The following is a 16948-nucleotide window of genomic DNA, read 5'->3' as shown; positions in this document are numbered from 1 at the left end:
CTAGGAAGCCCTCCCTCTCCGCATGCAAATACCCTCCCCAAATAAAGGGGCGTGGCGCCAGCGGGCCCCTCCCCCCTATATGAGGTTCGCTGCGGCGGAGATTGCCGCAGCCGCAGCTCCGCACCGAGCTCCGCCGCACCGAGCAACCGGGACAGCCCGGGCACGCAGCTGCAGCATGGTGAGTGCGGGCCGGGCACCGCGCACTGGGCACGGAGACGGGGAGGGAGCCCATACAGCCGCCCCGGTAACGGAGGGGGGAGGCACAGCGGAGCAGCTGCGACGCACCCTCTCCTTCCCCACTGTGACCTTGGGCAGCCCCACCGGCCCCAGCCCGGGGGCTACGTGCCCTTGCCGGCCCCTCCCACCCGGCAGCCCGGGGCGCCCCGGTGTCCCTCAGCCGCCGCAGCGGGTTGCGGAGCGGGGGTGACCCTTCCAATGGCGTCCGGTGACCGACGGCGCGGACGGACGGGGACAGTTGCCGGGAAGGGGAGAAGCACGGGCCGGGCGCCGGGGGCGCGGGCGGGGGGCGCGGCGGAGCTCCCTCCTCGCTGTAACGGGCCGTCCAGCCGGGGTTGCCGGAGTGGGGCGGGGGATTCCCTCCGGTCCGACGGATTTCGGCTGCTCCCGTAGGGTGCGGGCAGCGGCCGTGCGGGCCGGGGACGATGGCCAAAGCGGGTGATGGGATCAGCAGTCGGGCCCGGGGCTATATTTAGCGGCATGGTGCCCTTCGTCTCGCCGGGATGAGCCTGTCGCTGTCCCTCCCGGCAGCTGCAATCCTGGCACACCCCCAGACATGCCCGCAGCGATGCTGCGCTGGGGCACCGTCTCCGGCAGGTTTTGCCTCGCGGGGCTGGCCCCTCGCCCACAGCGATGCCCGATCTGAGCCTTCTTCCTCCTCCCCAGCGCGAGTGCATCTCCGTCCACGTCGGCCAGGCCGGCGTCCAGATGGGCAACACCTGCTGGGAGCTGTACTGCCTGGAGCACGGCATCCAGCCCGACGGGCAGATGCCCAGCGACAAGACCATCGGTGGAGGGGACGACTCCTTCACCACTTTCTTCTGTGAGACCGGCGCCGGGAAGCACGTCCCGCGGGCCATCTTTGTGGACCTGGAGCCCACTGTGATTGGTGAGTGCTGAGCTCGGGGTGTGCGGCAGGGGGTGCAGCCCTGGATGGGCAGCGAGCAGCCGGTGCGTGCATTCCTGCATCCTGCACCAGGTGTAACCTCGGGAGAAGCCACAAGCCTCCACACCAGCTGTCGTTACTGGAATGTCTTAGAGGCAGCGATGCTGGTAGTCGCTGTGTACATGGAGAGAAACCAGCCTGACCGGCACTGCAGCTCTGGCTGTGTCACAGTGGCTGAGCAGCTCCCCGTGAGTGGGAAAAGCTGAGCTCCTGTGCAGGGAAGTGGCAGCAGACTCTGCTGGCAGAGAAACCTGGCACCTGCATGGCCCCACTGACGTGCAGTCCTGGCAGGTGGAATGGGAGGAAGATGAGGGATGGGCGCTTGGCAGACAACTGAAAGCCTTCACCACCCTCAGCCTCTTTTGCTCTCTCCTAGATGAAGTACGGGCTGGGATCTACAGGCAGCTCTTCCACCCCGAGCAACTCATCACTGGCAAGGAGGATGCTGCCAACAACTATGCCCGCGGGCACTACACCATTGGCAAGGAGATCATCGACCAAGTGCTGGACAGGATTCGGAAGCTGGTGGGTAACCACAAAGTGGGATCACATATCTCTGGCTGGGCTAGGTCACGGTGCTGGGGCTTGGGGATTGACTGTGCCAAGAGGGGGATTTGCAGCTGTCTGTGGCAGGGATGTTACAAGTCCTGAAGGACTTCCAGAGTCAGATGTTGACAAGAATATCTGTGGCAGAGTGATCTCATGTGTTTTTCTCTCTCCACAGGCTGACCAGTGCACAGGTCTCCAAGGCTTCCTTGTTTTCCACAGTTTTGGAGGTGGCACTGGCTCAGGATTCACCTCCCTGCTGATGGAACGACTCTCTGTTGACTATGGAAAGAAATCCAAGCTTGAGTTCTCCATCTACCCAGCCCCACAGGTCTCCACCGCTGTGGTGGAGCCCTACAACTCCATCCTCACCACCCACACCACACTGGAGCACTCGGACTGTGCCTTCATGGTGGACAACGAGGCCATCTATGACATCTGCCGCAGGAACCTGGACATCGAGCGCCCAACCTACACCAACCTCAACCGCCTCATCAGCCAGATCGTCTCCTCCATCACTGCCTCTCTGAGGTTTGATGGGGCACTCAATGTCGACCTCACTGAGTTCCAGACCAACCTGGTGCCCTACCCTCGCATCCACTTCCCCCTGGCTACCTACGCCCCTGTTATCTCTGCAGAAAAAGCCTACCATGAGCAGCTGTCTGTGGCTGAGATCACCAACTCGTGCTTTGAGCCAGCCAACCAGATGGTGAAGTGTGACCCTCGGCACGGCAAGTACATGGCGTGCTGCCTGCTGTACCGTGGGGACGTGGTGCCCAAGGACGTCAACGCCGCCATCGCCACCATCAAGACCAAGCGCAGCATCCAGTTTGTGGACTGGTGCCCAACTGGTTTCAAGGTGGGCATCAACTACCAGCCGCCCACGGTGGTGCCGGGGGGAGACCTGGCCAAGGTGCAGCGCGCCGTCTGCATGCTGAGCAACACCACGGCCATCGCCGAGGCCTGGGCGCGCCTGGACCACAAGTTCGACCTGATGTACGCCAAGCGCGCCTTCGTGCACTGGTACGTGGGCGAGGGCATGGAGGAGGGGGAGTTCTCCGAGGCGCGGGAGGACATGGCCGCCCTGGAGAAGGATTACGAGGAGGTGGGCCTGGACTCCTACGAGGATGAAGAGGAGGGTGAGGAGTAGAGCGGCCGCCTGGCGGAGGACCGTGCTGCTTTTCCCGTGTCACCTGCGGAAACCCTTTGCAATAAACCGTTTGAGAGCCTCCGTGTCTCCAGTGACCCCCCAGCTGTGCTGGTTTCTTGCCAGGTCAGGTGTATGGTGCGTGCTTCAGTGCTGCTGCTGCTGCTGTGCTTCCTCCCTGCGTGCTCTGCTCCTGCTGCTGCTCCAGCTTGCTCCCCTTGCAGGTAAGAGCCCCTGGGACTGCAGTGCTCATCCCTCAGTGCTCACCAGTCCGAGCAGGGTGGATACCGCCTCCTCCTGGGATAACCCTGCATCCTGCTTGGAGTCCTGAGGAGCAGATTCAGCCTGAGCAGGAAAAAACTGTGACTGCTGAAACATTTCCATGTGTGCAGCCATAAGGGTAGGTGGGCTAGTCAGGAAGATGAGTGCTCAGAGCATTGTGAATAGCCCAGGTCATGTCTGAGCTCTGCAGTGCAGAGGGTGCATGTTGCAAAGGCATCTGGCGTGGTATGAATCCCTGTGGCTTTTTTACTACTGTTTTGGTGAGAGGATTAAAGGAGGGGAATGCTCCCTATGAAACCACTCGACTGCTTCTCTTTCTTTCCCTGCTGCGGGCAGCCCAACTGCTGTGTGTCTGCTACACCCCTCCGGCTTCTGGTGCCATCCCAAGGCTGTCTTTGCCCCCTGCAGCAGGGTTGCTGCCCCTTTGCTCTCAGGTGCTGGGCTCCGCCTGTTTCTTATGCGGTGCATGCTGTGTGAGCCCCTTTCCTGCACTGCCCCCGAGGGCCTGCACAGCAGCACTGCACAGCAGGGCTCAGCTGTAACCACAGACGGATTTGTCACACTGGAGCCAGAGATTAACTTTCTCTGCTTAATGCTAATGCTGCAGCTGCATGGAGCTGTGGAGCTCTCCTGCCCTGCCATTCCCCTTCAGCAATGCCTGGCTGTGCCTGGCTGCTTGGCCCTGGCCACATGCCTCGCTCACCCCATTTCCAGCAGTACAGAAGACACCGTGCACACCTCCACAAGAACACCTTTATTCAAAACACAAGGCAACGTGGGCACCAAGGCAGTGGGTGCTGAGCCCCACCTGCCCTTACCTCGTTCCAGCAGCACATACTTTGGGGCAGGAGAGACCTGCCGCCCTGTGGGCTCGGAGCGGGCAGCGAGGCCTTGCCCTCAGCAGCAGGGCACATGTGCCAGTCCTGCAGCCTAGTGCTGGGCCGTTTGGCTCCAGTAGCCATGCAGACCCCAGAGGTCGCACAGGCCCCTAATCGGCAGCACTCAGGGTACAAACCACTGCACTGCACACCCGCAAATGACAGTCTGACTCCAAAACACCTCCAGCATGGAGCAGCTCTCCCCAGGGCACAGAAATCCCCTCAGGAGCAGCCCCAGGGGGAAGCAGGCCCAGGGCAGCCCGGCACAGCCTAGGCCAGCGATGGGCCACGTTCAGATACTCGTGGTGACCTGTCCGTCTGGCGTAGCCTGCAGCCCCTCCAGCTGCTGTAGGATGTCCTCAATGCTGGGCCGTTCCTGGGGGTTCACTGTCATCATTGAGGAGAGCAGGCGGTGCAAGGCGGCCGAGTACCTGTGGGGAGTGAGGGGTCGGCATGGCCCCGCCATGGGGAGCAGGGCCCACCCAGCTCCAGAGCCTCACCTGGAAGTTGTGGGGATGGTAATGGGGTTCTGCACCGCTAGGGCCACACTGTCACCTTTCTGGAAGATGGCATCATAGGGGCCCTCCCCGAACATCATGCAGTACAGCACGCAGCCTAGGGACTGCAGTGCCGCCATCAGAGTGGCCCTTCAACCCACAGTATGGGAGGGAGAGGGGGGGGCAGTGGCTACATCCTCACCCAAATATCCGTGCGCTCATCAATGACACACTGGCTGGGCACCGTGAAGAGCTCAGGGGCACGGTAGGAGATGGTGCAGCGCTGGGCAGCCCAGTCCTGAGGAGAGGCAGAGGGGATGCAGGGCTGAGGGCAGTGGGACAATGTCCCCCCCCACCCTGGGACAGGCACCCACCTGCACAGCCAAGGCCTCCCGAGAGTTGGTGACTTCCATGCGGGCCCGGTTCATGGAGCCCAGGTCCATCAGAATAGGCTGGTCGTCCTCATCCAGCAGCACGTTGGTGGGTTTGAGGTCCCTGCAGCGGGAAGGGGACGTCACCAAGCGCCCACTAGAACCCTGCTGCCCCCTCCCCTGGCCAGGGCCCCCACCTGTGTGCATAGCCCTTGCTGTGGATGGCCTGCAGCCCACTGCAGATGCCATGCAGGATGAGAAGGATGCGCTGCTCCGGCATGAAGGTTCCTTTCTCCCGCAGTGCTTCCACCTCGCTCCACAGGGTCCCCCCCTGGCAAAGACACGCAGCGGGTGCTCACCGCAACCCTGTGCGACAATGGGGCTGGGGGCCACCCCCTCACCTTCACATAGGGCAGGAGCAGCCAGGCCTCGTGCTTGGCACCCTTCTCCACCAGGCAGTGGGCCTCCAGGCGCAGAATGTTGGGGTGCTGGAAGAGGTTGTGCATCTCCACCTCGCGCAGGGCCGCCTGCCGGTCCTCCTTGTCGTGGCACAGGATGCGCTTCAGCGCGTAGAAGCGCCCGTCCCGCAGCCCCTCCACCAGGTCCACGTAGCTGAAGCCCCTGTGGGGAGCAGAGCCGTGTGGGGATGCAGCCGTGCCCAAATGTCCCCTCCATCCATGAGCTTCTCTCCCAAAATCCTGAGTATCCAGCTCCTCCGTGCCCTGAACACCCCTTATGCCCAACGTCCCCCATGCCCCAGTACTCCCAGTATCCCCAGTACTCCCAGTATCCCCAATACTCCAGTACTCCCAGTATCCCCAGTACTCCCAGTATCCCCAGTACTCCCAGTATCCCCAGTACCCCAAACACCCAGTACCCCCAGCACCCCAGTAACCCATTACCCCCATTACCCCCAGTATCCCCAGTACCCCCAGTAACCCAGTACCCCCAGTAACCCATTACCCCCATTACCCGCATTACCCCCAGTACCCCAGTACCCCCACCCCCCCTTCGCTCCGCACCCCTCTGCCAGGCGCTGCAGCAGGCTGTACCGCACCCCCCCCATGCTGACGGTGCCGCGGGAGCAGACGCACAGCGCCTGCCCCATCGTCCGCGCGCGTCATCGCCCGCCGCCGCGCGTCACCGCCGCGTCACCCGTGGGCCCGAGGGGGCGGGGCCTGAGCGTCGTGGGCGTGGTCTGAGCGAAGTGGGCGTGGCCTGTCGCGAGGGGCGGAACGCGGTGCCACGGGGCGGTCCCGTTCGGATGCTCGCCCTCATTGTGAGCTGCGGGCGGTATGCGGCTTTCTTCGCTCGTTCCGCACCGTCCCCCCGGCCCTTGAGCCGCGGTCATGGGGCTGCCGGCCCTCGGGCTGCTGCTGGCGGCAGCGCTGCTGCGTACGGAGGTGCGTACGGGAGGGTGGCGGCGGGTTGGGGTCCCATCCTCCTCGCCTCTACTCCTCCTCCCCCCCCTCCCCGCGGACCTGCGCTGGGTTCGGAGAGGGGCTGCCGCCCCCAGCTCTGTCGCCGTCCCGCAGGCCGCCCCCCCGGTGCGCTCCTTCCAGATCGATTTCGAGCGGGACTGCTTCCTCAAGGACGGGGCCCCGTTCCGCTACGTGTCGGGCAGCGTGCACTACGCCCGCGTCCCGCGACCCGCATGGCGAGACCGCCTGCTGCGGCTCTACATGGCCGGGCTGAACGCCGTGCAGGTGTAAGTGAGCCTGGGGGGAGTCCCGCCCGGGGGATCCCACGCCTCGCCTGCCCGGTGCTGCGCGGAGCTCTGGCACCCCGCAGCCTGGACTGCCTCGGGTTGCCATCCCCTTCTTCCCCAGCTACGTCCCCTGGAACTACCACGAGCCGCGGCCGGGAGCGTATGAGTTCAGCGGGGATCGGGACGTGGAAGCCTTCCTGGACCTGGCGGCAGAGCTGGGGCTGCTGGTGATCCTGCGCCCGGGGCCCTACATCTGTGCTGAGTGGGAGATGGTGAGCCCCTGCCCTGCGCCGGGGCTGCCGAGTGGCCCAGCTGGCCCCGTGCTCACTGGCGATGCTCTCCCCGCTCCTGCAGGGCGGGCTGCCTGCCTGGCTGCTGTGGAAAGGAGACACGGTCCTGCGTTCCTCTGACCCTGGTGAGCTCAGCCCGTGGCCACAGCTGTGGTGCTCTTTAGGCTGGTGCCCGTCCCCTCGCGCTGCTCAGCCCAGCCCCAAGCATGGCTTTTTCCATTTGCTTCTCCCTCTTCTGGGAGCCTGTAGCTCCTCCTCTGTACCCCCCCACCCCCCTCGTCACAGGGCCAGTGGCTGTGGGTTGGGGCTGAGCTGCCCCTGTCCCCAGCCTACCTGGCAGCTGTGGACGCCTGGCTCCATGTCCTGCTGCCCAAGATCAAGCCACGGCTCTATCAGCACGGGGGGAGCATCATCAGTGTGCAGGTGGGTGCTGTGAGACCTGCCACCAGGTGCCTGTTGGGACCTGGCTGTATCCCACCCGGTGCCTGATTTGCAGGTGGAGAATGAATACGGGAGCTACTATGCCTGTGACCCCAGCTACCTGCAGCATCTGCTGGGCACCTTCCGGGCGCTGCTGGGCCCTGAGGTGCTGCTCTTCACCACTGATGGTGCACAGGTGGAGGAACTGCGCTGTGGCACCCTGCAGGGGCTCTATGCCACCATTGACTTCGGGCCAGGTGCCACCGATGGGGAGGAGCAGATGAGATGGTGGCAGGGGTCCTGGTCCCCTCCTGCTCCATCCTCGCTTCTTTTCCCTTTGTAGACTCCAATGTGACGGAGGCATTTGGTACCCAGCGCTATATTGAGCCGAGGGGACCACTGGTGAGGCACCATGTGAGAGGGCGGCCTGGTGGGTGTCACCTCAGCTCTTGGCAGGTGACAGCCCCTGGCTTCCCCAGGTGAACTCTGAATACTACACGGGCTGGCTGGACTACTGGGGGGGACCACATGCCAGCATCAGTGCCGCACTGGTGGCCCGGGGACTCGCCAATATGCTGCAGCTTGGAGCCAATGTCAACATGTTAGTAGCCAATCTCAGGCATGGCCTGACCACCAGACCCTTCCTCTATTGGTTTTAGAGATGGGTGGGGGCAGCAGGGTGGTCCAGGTCTGTGTGGGTGCTGACTGCTCTCTGGGCTGTTACACAGGTACATGTTCCACGGGGGCACCAACTTTGCCTACTGGAGCGGTGAGTGGGAGACTGGTGGGGGCATACAGCAGGACTGTGCCTCTTTGGCATCAGGGAACCTTTTCCAGGCTGCTGCTCTGTCCTTTGAGGGGAGGTTGGGTGCTGCATTCCAGCTTGTACTCCAGAGGGCTCCTTTGATCCCAGAGTAGTCCTGGGTCATGCTCCTGACCATTGCATTGCCTCCGGCATAGAGCCAGTGGTCCAGGTGCTCGGCTCTTCCTGCAGCTCCCATCATTTCCTTGGCCAGGAGCTGACTTCAAGGGCAAGTACGAACCAGTGACCACCAGTTACGACTATGATGCGCCACTCTCAGAGGCTGGAGACCCCACAGAGAAGCTGTTTGCCATCCGCACTGTCATCAGCAAGGTGCTGAGCCTGACAAGAGGAAGGGCAGTGCTGTGTTCTGCTGCTTGTCCTGGGAACAGGGAGCAGAGAGGGGCTGGGCAGGGTAATCTCTGCACTCATTCTAGGGGAAGCCTTAGCCCTGTGGGGCACCTCACGGTCTGCTGTTCAGTTTCAGCCCCTGCCAGTGGGCCCGATGCCACCTCCCACCCCCAAGTATGCCTACGGCTGGGTGGCTCTGCACAAGGTGAATGTCCACCTCAATATCTGTGCTGTCCTGCCTGGCTTTGCCTGGCTGCCCTGCTCCCATCCCTGTCTTTGCAGTATGCTGATCTTCTGGATGTCTTGGATGTACTGTCCCCCTCTGGGCCCATCCAGAGCCAGTTCCCACTCACCTTTGAGGCCATAAAGCAGGTGGGTGCCCTGAGGGTTACTGGAGGAGACACACTAGGGTAGAAGAATAGGGTTCATCACCAGCCCTACTTCCCTTTCTGCTGCCTGGCAGGTCCATGGCTTTGTGCTGTACCGCACACAGCTGCCCCGTGACATCCTGGCCCCAGCCACACTGAGCGCTCCTCCTCATAGCATCTGTGATCGTGGCTATGTGATGCTGCAGAAGGTGAGAGAAAGGGTGCCTGCCTCTTGGGAAAGATGTGCTGTGACAGGGGCTTGGGGCAGCATGCTGGCTGAAAGCCTCATTGAAGCTCCAAGGGCACTCTGCTGGCCTATTTGTGTACCCTCTGGTGTAGAGAAGGCAGTGGGATGCTACACTAGCAGGCTGCTAGTAGTGCTTATGGTAATGAGACCAGAGCACGGGACTGGGATGTAGTGGGGCAGCACTGACCCTATGGCTGCAGGAATACCAGGGAACGCTGGAGCGGGATGGTCAGACAGAGCTGCGTGTGAAAGGCAAGGCGGGGGACACGCTGGATGTGCTCCTGGAGAACATGGGCAGGATCAGCTTCGGGGCAAACTTCAGTGACTACAAGGTGAGGAGAGAGGGCCTCAGGGCTGCTCCATGTGAATGAGGTGGGTACATGTGGCCATGGTGAGAACACCTCAAATCCTGCTACATGGTTGATCCCACACCATCCTGTCCTTTTTCCCCACACACCCACTGGCATAGCCCTGGGCAGGTGGCAAACCCTTTAGGATAAAGCAGTGTGATTGGCATCCCCCTTTCCTGCTGCTGTGTGCAGCCTGTCTGATGGGATCCACTGCTAGGGAGATGTGTGCTACAGCAGCCAAGCAGGGATGCATGTAGCATCTTTCTGCATAGGGCAGACCCTGCTTCCTCATTTTTTCTTCTGCTCCACTTCAGGGCTTGCTGGGTAACCTCTCTTTGGACTCCCAACCGCTCAGCAACTGGCTCATCTACCCCTTAACTATAGATGCTGCCATCCACCAGGGCTGGCCCCACACTGCCCGACCTAAATCAAGCGGCAGGGGCAGAGCAGGGCCAGCCTTCTATGCAGGGACCTTTGAGACCCCTGGCATTGCTTGGGACACCTTTGTGAAATTCCCAGGTTGGAGCAAGGTAAGCCTGTGCAGAGTTAGAAGAGGGGATGACGGTGGAGAGCACGGCTCAGTCTCATCTCCATCTCCCAGGGCCAGCTGTGGATAAACGGCTTCAACCTGGGCCGGTACTGGCCCCAGCAAGGACCCCAGCAAACCCTCTTTGTGCCTGGCTCAATACTGCGTGTTGGCTGCCCCAACAACATCACAGTGCTGGAGCTGGAGGGGGCACCCCCCAACCCCTCCCTGCTCTTCCTTGACCAACCCCTTTTCAACAGAACCGTCAACCATAACCTCCTGGACAAAGAATAAACACAGGGCTGCCAGGCACTGTCACCGCCTCTCACTGTGCCTGCAGGGATTGTGGGGTGGTGGTGGTGAAGCACCGTGGGTCTGGTTGGTACTTAGGAAAAAGGCACAGCCCAGTAGAGACAGCCCAAGTTGGTTGTTTTGGGAGCCAGGCAGGGTCTGTAGTAGGAAAGGAGCCCAGACTCAGCTTGTGATAATGTGCAGCATTAATTCTGCATTAATACTAGAAGTCATCCCAAATAGTTTCACCCTTATACACCTAAGGGCTTGAAGGCAACTCTTTATTAACAATGCAGGCAGAGGAGGTAGTTGTTAACATGATATGGCTGAGACTCAGTGGCTTCCAGGAGAGGAAAGGGTAAGATACAGGTGAGAAGGTACCTGCAGGCGGGGGCTCAAGGCTGCAGAGTTTGTACAAAGCAGGATCTGTACTACCGCCCCAAGCAGCAGCCTGCAAGGTACCCATCAGGAAAGCAGGCAGTAGGACTTCCTAGCTGGAACCAGACTACAGAGCAGTTTTGGTCTTTTGCACTAACATGTGCAGGCCTTGCTTGTTACTACCTTGAGTCACGCTCATGCTGCAGCTTCTCAGTCTGCTGCAGAGAGTGATGTGACCAGCTCAGTCCCTCTTCCCAGCACTGCTCTACAGGCTCTCTGTTGCTACACAGCCAGTGCTCAGCCATGTCTCCACCATGTGGATCCCTGTCTGATGATGATGGCAGCCTCCACCCTTATGTGTGGCTGGCCCGGGCCCGGCGGTGGGTTTGCAGGCAGGCCGTGGAACAGAAAGAGAAATCGAGGTAATGGAATGGGATCCGGCCCAGCAAGGACTCTCCACAGTACCAGCAGCGGCTGCAGGGAAAGAGCAGAAGTGGCCTCAAGTGGACACTTTCATATCATAGAATCATAGAATGGCCTGGGTTGAAAAGGACCGTAATGATCAAGAGCATCGGAGAAAAGAGAACAGGTACATATAGTGGCTGAGTAGTGGCTGTGACGTGAGGGAAAAGGTCCTGCAGGACCAATGTGCTCACACTAGCACAGGGCTAACCTAGCAGCCTCATCAGCACATGCCCCCTGGAGCTGATGCTGTATGGCAGTACCATGAGATACTTCAAGACAGGCTAAACATGGGACTTGGCCCCATCTGTGGTTGTTAAGCTTATCCTGGACCATCATGTGCAGAGCTGGCTGCCTACCTGATGTTGGAAAGAGCTGTACTGCCATTCTTCATCTGTTCTGCCAGCCTCCGCTCAGCAGCTAGGGCCCTCTGGGGAGCAGAGAGATAGGTCAGCCCCCAAGGCTCGCTGAGCCAGAGCCCACTGCATCAGGTTGGTTCCTCTCCCCTGTGCGAGGCCTTACCTTCTCCCTATCAGACAGGGCTGCAAACTGTTGCTTCTCTTCCTTCTCCTGCTCCAAGCGCTGCCGTTCCTCCCGCTGTGCCTGTTCCCGCTGCTTCCGCTGGGCTTTCTGTGCCTGCTTTTTCTCCAGCTTTTTGGCTTCCATCTCCACAGTCAGGGGGCCAGGTACCTGGGGCAGTGTGGGCAGTCAGTTGGCATCTCCCTCAGAGTAAGAGGCAAAGGCATGAGGAGGTGAGAGCAAGATGCTGGGGTGTGGCTGAGGGCCATTTTGCTCGGGGTCCCCAGAAGGCGAGGGCAGAGGGCAGGTGCCCACCTTGGCACGACTGTAGTCGTACTTGTCTGGGTGGTCCACCATGAATTTGCGGAAGGCATTGCGTGTTGGTTTGTCAGCAGAGATGCAGTAAGGGGTCTTCTCCTGCCTGTCTCTGCAGGATGAGAAAGAGCAGCTCAGTCCTATGGTATCACTGCTGGTTTCTCACTGGGTTGTGATATATAGCAGTCTAGGGTATTGGAGTCAAGGAGGGGAAGGTTGCATAACCCCACACAGTCCCCCAAATCCTCTCCTTGCATTTCAAAAGGTAATCTCACCCCAAACATAGAAATAAAACCAGCAGTCCTGACCAGCCCCAGCTGCCCCAGGACAAGGCTGGCATCAGCCTCACATAACTGCAACAGAAGAGAGTTGCTGGACTCCCATAGCAGCGGCCATCAACTGTTGGATGCCCTGTGGCCATACCTGAGTGCAGGGTCAGCCCCTGCTTCCAGCAGCAGGCGCACAGCTTCAGCCCTCCCTGCACGTGCAGCTACATGAAGCAGGGTAAAGCCACACTCATCTACAGGCTGGTTGAGCAGGGAGTGGGGCAGACCCAGGGGTTGTTCATCATCCCCATCCTTGCTGTCCCCCAGTGGGCCCCTGCTCTCTGGTACACCCAGGAGGTGTCGCAGTGTCCCCACATCCCCCGTCTTGCAGGCAGTGAACAGGGCATCACGGAGCTGGGTCTGGGGGTCTGTGAGAGAAGAACAGGAGGAGAAGTCTGATGCTACAGGGCCATTTGGTCCAGGAAACCAACACAATGCTGTTAAAGCATTGTCCTGCTGGATATGAGTATGTAGCAGAAATGCTAAGTCATGGCCTGAAGCAGTGATTGAACACCTGGTAGGAAGGCAGGGCCAGCCCAGAGGAGTTCAGGTGCATGCAATGCATTGAGTGATCAGAAGGGAGCAAGGATCCACCCCTTCCCAGACCTCATTTAAGGGCTGGCAGTGGAGGTGAGGGCATCTCTTGCTGGAGATCTCTGCATAACTGAGGCTTTCCAAAGGTAAGCAGCTCTTTTCTTTCATTTCTGCACCCATGGTTGCTGCATTTGGGCTCATTCTCCTTTGCTGCACCTAAAGATTTTGCCACCCCAATATTATTGTGGTACTGTCATAGCAGTGATCTCTGCTGCTCTCTAATCTCATCTAAGTGGAAACACTATGGTTTGGTTACTGTTCTGCAAGCACTGCGTGCCTGAAGGCACGTAGCTACTTTATAGCCACCCTGACACTCAACTGCTCCAAGTACCTGCACAACAACTTGCTCTTCACCCCACTGCAAAGTACGCAGCATACAGGGCAGGTGCTCACCTAGCCAGGCTCCCAGCTCCACTCACCTGCAGTCTCCCAGGGAAGTGGCTCAGCCCCAGGCTTCCCCTGCAGCTCTGTAACCAGCTCCAGGCTGGGCTGCCCACCCTGGGTTCCACAGCATCCTGTCTCTTCAGCATGGAGCCCTGCTGTGAGAGCGAATGGTGAGGAAGCCCAGCCAGCAGCTCAGGTATGGCAGTCCCTTCCCCCATGCCTTCCCCCTCACCATTCTCCATCTTTTTATTCCTTTTCTTCCGCCTTTTGCGGTTTCGCTTGGGCATCACTTCAAACTCCCGGAGGTCCAAGGTCCCTAGTGTTACTTCCACAGTTTCCAGTTCCCCTGACAGACTTTCTTCCTCCTCTTCTTCCTCTTCCTCCGCTGGGGCTGATGAGAGTGAAAGGACAGGGGCTGAAACCCCACATGCAGCATGAATTATCTGGGTCTTTCAGATAAGCACACCTTCCCCTTCCACCCAGCAGGAAGCCATTTTCAACAGATTCCCCTCTGCGGTGCCCTGCCCTGTTACAGCGCTGAAAATCTCATCCCCAGGTAACACCAGACCGCCTCCCCATCTTGCTCTGAGCCGTGTCTCCCTCCATGTTTGAATTCACCACCTGTGTCCATCTGCAGGGAATCCATCTCAGCTGCCCGCTGCTTCTTCTGCCAGACTTTCCGTGGGGACCCAGTGATGTCCTCCAGTGGTGTGTCCTTCCCTAGACAGCAAGGGTGTCATTGCCCAGAGATGGGGCGCACCTCGTGCCCCAAAGGGATGGAGAGCAGGAGAACCACTAGATGTGCCCAGCACTCCAGGGTTACGTGAGAGACTGTACCACCTCACCTGCACTGACCACAGGTGTTGGGGCACCAGGGCCAGGCCAACTCACCAAACACCTGCAGGCTGGACAGCACAGCATGGACTCGCAGCACCTCCCTCATGGTGGCCCTGCGCGTGCTGAGAGGGATGTGGCAGACACGGGGGTCTCCCCTGCTGAGGTGGGAGTTCTTGCTATCAAAGAGCAGCGCCCGGTTGTGACGAGGGGCTCGGAGAAAGATGCGCTGAGCTTCCTTCAGGTGCTGTGCCCAAGTTGCCAACAGGTTCTGAATATCCTGGAGAAGAAAGGAAGGCTCCATGGAGTCCCGAGTGGGCACCAGCAGCTCTGGAACAGGCAGATTCAAGAAATGGAAGCCTCAATTGGATCCTGACCCTGTTCTGGAGCTCACGGTCCACATACGAACTCCAACAGCAGCACGGCACCATCGCAAAGAGCTGGTTGCAACCACATCTCCCTACTGAAAGCTCAAGCCTGTGGTCCATTCTCACCTTGAGCAGTGCAGCTTCATTGTAACGCCGCAGGGAGGCTCCTGCTGATCTGGGTGCTGACCCTGGGGTCTGGGCATCCCGTAGGCTCTGGGCTGTGCCCCTCCGGGCTCGCACAGTGTAGCGGTGGAAGGTCTTGTGTTCCTGAACCTGGGGGCTACAGAGAAGGGAAGGGTCCATCCAACAGCTGGCCATGCTTGTCCCTGCCCACAGAGACAACCTCAGCCTTGTGCCCTTGTACTCACCCACGGAACACAGCTCCTGCAAAGTGCCCGCCGCCCATCATCAGTACAACCCAGCATGTGCTTGCACTGAGGCTCTGCAGTGACGCTATCAGCTCCGCTGGCTCCTCGCTGCCGCCCTGAGACACAAAGACTCCTGCTAGCATCTATGGGATCATCCCATTACTCCTCGCTATCCCCAAGACAAAGGCCATTCCCACTGCTGGCACATGCACAGTCCTAGCCACACTGCTGCGGGCATCTCAGCTGCAGCAAACCTGAGTCACCAGACTTCTCCCTTCCCCTAAAGGGGCCCCAGGAACTTCCAGGCAGATGTCTGCTCCACAGTGCTACCTCTCTTCTCTGGGGCCCATTTCTCAACAAGCTGGACCTTGACTTGCCTTCCCAGTGCTCAGTATGCAGCGATAGGCAGAGATGAGCTGTCCCCTTGCATTGCGGAGCAACACCTTGTGGGAGCGGGGATGCTGGGGGGCGGCAGGGCTGTTGCTGGCAAGGGGAGGTGATTCTGACTCACTGCTTGCATCGGAGCTCTCTGAATCAGACCCCGAGATGCTGGAAATATCACCTGAAGGGAAGAGAAAATGGGGCAATGAAGCTACCCAAAACTTTGCAGGTGGCTCCAGGGACCAGCCCACAGCCCTGATGTATCAGACAGATGACAAAGACCATGCACGTGTACAGGCACCTGGAGGCTTCACTCCCGGACAGAACAGCAAAGTCACTAGAAGTCTGGGCCCTGCTGAGGCAGCCCCATTCCTCACCTGCTCTGCTCTTCTCCTCAAATTCTTCCACCAGCAGCGCCCGGCGGCCTTGGAGTCGTTGCTTCAGGTTGAAGCGGTGCCAGTCAAGTCGGTAGTGCTCAGTCTGTGAAGGGAAGAGTGAGCCAGCAGGGTTCTGGTGCTGGACAGAACCTCACCTACCAGAGGCCCCACGGTGACAGACTCCAGCAGCCATACCAATTCTGCGGCTGCAGTGATCCTGAGCAGGAAATCACTGTACATCATGGAGTCAGAGAGACAGTAAACCATTAACCTAAACAGACGCAGGCCTGCACTGTGCCATGCTGCATGTGCAGCTTGGACTTCAGGCATTTGTTGTGCTGCACAGACCCCCTGGCTGCAGGATAAACTCAGCCAAGCCACTGGAAGAGAGCAGCCCGCAGACAGCTCTCACTCAGTAGCAGCAATTACACCTCTCGCGTGGCCTTGCCTTTGTCCAGATCTGCACCAAGAAGTTCTCAGATGAACATCCTTTCAATTTTACAGTAGGAAAGATGAATAGAGCTGCTCTCTTTTAAGAAAGCACTGTAAGAAAGAGCCTGGAGGACTACAGTGGGAAAACCTTTGCAAGGACTGGAGGCCCATCACACCATGCGACTCAGGACTACTGGCATCTAAAGGGGATGTGGGAACATCTGCACTACCCTCCTTTTCTTGTAGCATAAAAGATAAACCGTGTGATTCTGTACAGAGTCTGAAGGACTTCACCACCATCATGAGGAAGCGGCACCTCTTGCTGCAAACGAGGCTGAACCCCCAGCAGCGCCCATCAAGCCGTGACAGCCGCCCACCTGCTCGTCCCGGCTGCCGAACTCCTGGCCGCAGGTTCCGCAGCACATCCGCTCCGGCACCTCGTGCACTGCGGCGGCCTTCTCCGCTCCGCGTGCGGCTGCGGGCTCCCCTGTAAGAAGCAGCCGTGGCTGTGCAGCACCCGCAGAGCGGGGCCTCTCCTCGCAGCCGCCAGAGGCAGGAGCGGAGCCTGCATGCCGTGCTGCCCGCACAGCCGCCGTGCCGCTCGGCACTCCCCGCTCCCAGCCCGGCACGCCGCCCGCTCGCAGCGCGGAGCGCAACGCACCGTGCCCTGCAGGCTCGGCAGGCGAGGGATTGGCGGCGAACCCGCTGACGAGGGACAGCCCGTGCAGGAGAGCGGGCTCCAGGGCGGCCTGGAAAACCGACCTGCTCTCGGGGGCCGCCATCGCCCCGCTCAGCTCCCCCCGCAGCCCGGGCCGCGGGCACTAAGCGGGGCCGCCGGGGAGCACCGGAAGTGCGGGGCGCATGCAGGGCGCTCGCAGCCAACGCCGCTTCCGGCGCTCCCCCTACGGGTCGCCGCGAGGCTCATTCCGCCGCCCGCCCTCCGGCTCTTCGAT

The 16948-nt window shown here is 60.1% G+C and overlaps 4 protein-coding genes across 10 annotated transcripts; 2 read left to right on the top strand and 2 right to left on the bottom strand.

The window, feature by feature from the left end:
• Positions 1-37: 37 nt before the first annotated feature.
• LOC140254658 (tubulin alpha-5 chain) lies at positions 38-3460 on the top strand. The gene is made up of 4 exons (XM_072341446.1): positions 38-178; positions 904-1126; positions 1560-1708; positions 1908-3460. The coding sequence occupies exons 1-4, from the start codon at positions 80-82 to the stop codon at positions 2877-2879; spliced, it is 1443 nt and encodes a 480-aa protein (XP_072197547.1). The 5' UTR covers positions 38-79; the 3' UTR covers positions 2880-3460.
• A 439-nt stretch (positions 3461-3899) lies between these two features.
• STK16 (serine/threonine kinase 16) lies at positions 3900-6063 on the bottom strand. The gene is made up of 7 exons (XM_072341452.1): positions 5927-6063; positions 5306-5525; positions 5102-5235; positions 4908-5028; positions 4736-4831; positions 4537-4658; positions 3900-4467 (listed from the first exon to the last, which is right to left on the bottom strand). Exons 1-7 carry the CDS (start codon positions 6010-6012, stop codon positions 4329-4331), a joined length of 918 nt encoding a protein of 305 aa, XP_072197553.1. The 5' UTR covers positions 6013-6063; the 3' UTR covers positions 3900-4328.
• A 54-nt stretch (positions 6064-6117) lies between these two features.
• GLB1L (galactosidase beta 1 like) lies at positions 6118-10361 on the top strand. Of its 4 annotated transcripts, none has more exons than XM_072341440.1 (16): positions 6118-6307; positions 6440-6612; positions 6734-6884; positions 6967-7027; positions 7231-7325; positions 7399-7579; positions 7666-7724; positions 7802-7923; positions 8051-8091; positions 8339-8457; positions 8606-8680; positions 8758-8847; positions 8939-9052; positions 9291-9422; positions 9755-9970; positions 10042-10360. In XM_072341440.1, the coding sequence occupies exons 1-16, from the start codon at positions 6254-6256 to the stop codon at positions 10258-10260; spliced, it is 1902 nt and encodes a 633-aa protein (XP_072197541.1). In that variant the 5' UTR covers positions 6118-6253; the 3' UTR covers positions 10261-10360. The 4 variants fall into 4 exon arrangements, with proteins under 4 accessions (XP_072197541.1, XP_072197544.1, XP_072197542.1 ...); XM_072341443.1 differs by having other exon boundaries at positions 9825-9970; positions 10042-10175; XM_072341441.1 differs by lacking the exon at positions 8939-9052 and having other exon boundaries at positions 10042-10361.
• Positions 10362-10452: 91 nt separating this feature from the next.
• ANKZF1 (ankyrin repeat and zinc finger peptidyl tRNA hydrolase 1) lies at positions 10453-16863 on the bottom strand. 4 transcript variants are annotated; one of them, XM_072341436.1, is made up of 15 exons: positions 16657-16863; positions 16373-16482; positions 15564-15666; positions 15183-15367; positions 14806-14921; positions 14564-14717; positions 14127-14349; positions 13857-13955; positions 13468-13650; positions 13271-13390; positions 12355-12625; positions 11932-12043; positions 11620-11787; positions 11457-11527; positions 10453-11109 (listed from the first exon to the last, which is right to left on the bottom strand). In XM_072341436.1, the coding sequence occupies exons 1-15, from the start codon at positions 16775-16777 to the stop codon at positions 10989-10991; spliced, it is 2157 nt and encodes a 718-aa protein (XP_072197537.1). In that variant the 5' UTR covers positions 16778-16863; the 3' UTR covers positions 10453-10988. The 4 variants fall into 4 exon arrangements, with proteins under 4 accessions (XP_072197537.1, XP_072197538.1, XP_072197539.1 ...); XM_072341437.1 differs by having other exon boundaries at positions 13271-13387; XM_072341438.1 differs by having other exon boundaries at positions 13468-13626.
• Positions 16864-16948: the final 85 nt, after the last annotated feature.

This window comes from Excalfactoria chinensis, chromosome 7 (genome assembly GCF_039878825.1).
Source record: "Excalfactoria chinensis isolate bCotChi1 chromosome 7, bCotChi1.hap2, whole genome shotgun sequence".
NCBI lineage: Eukaryota > Metazoa > Chordata > Aves > Galliformes > Phasianidae > Excalfactoria > Excalfactoria chinensis.
Note: the sequence above shows the minus strand (reverse complement) of the source record. Positions and strands in the feature narration are given on the sequence as shown.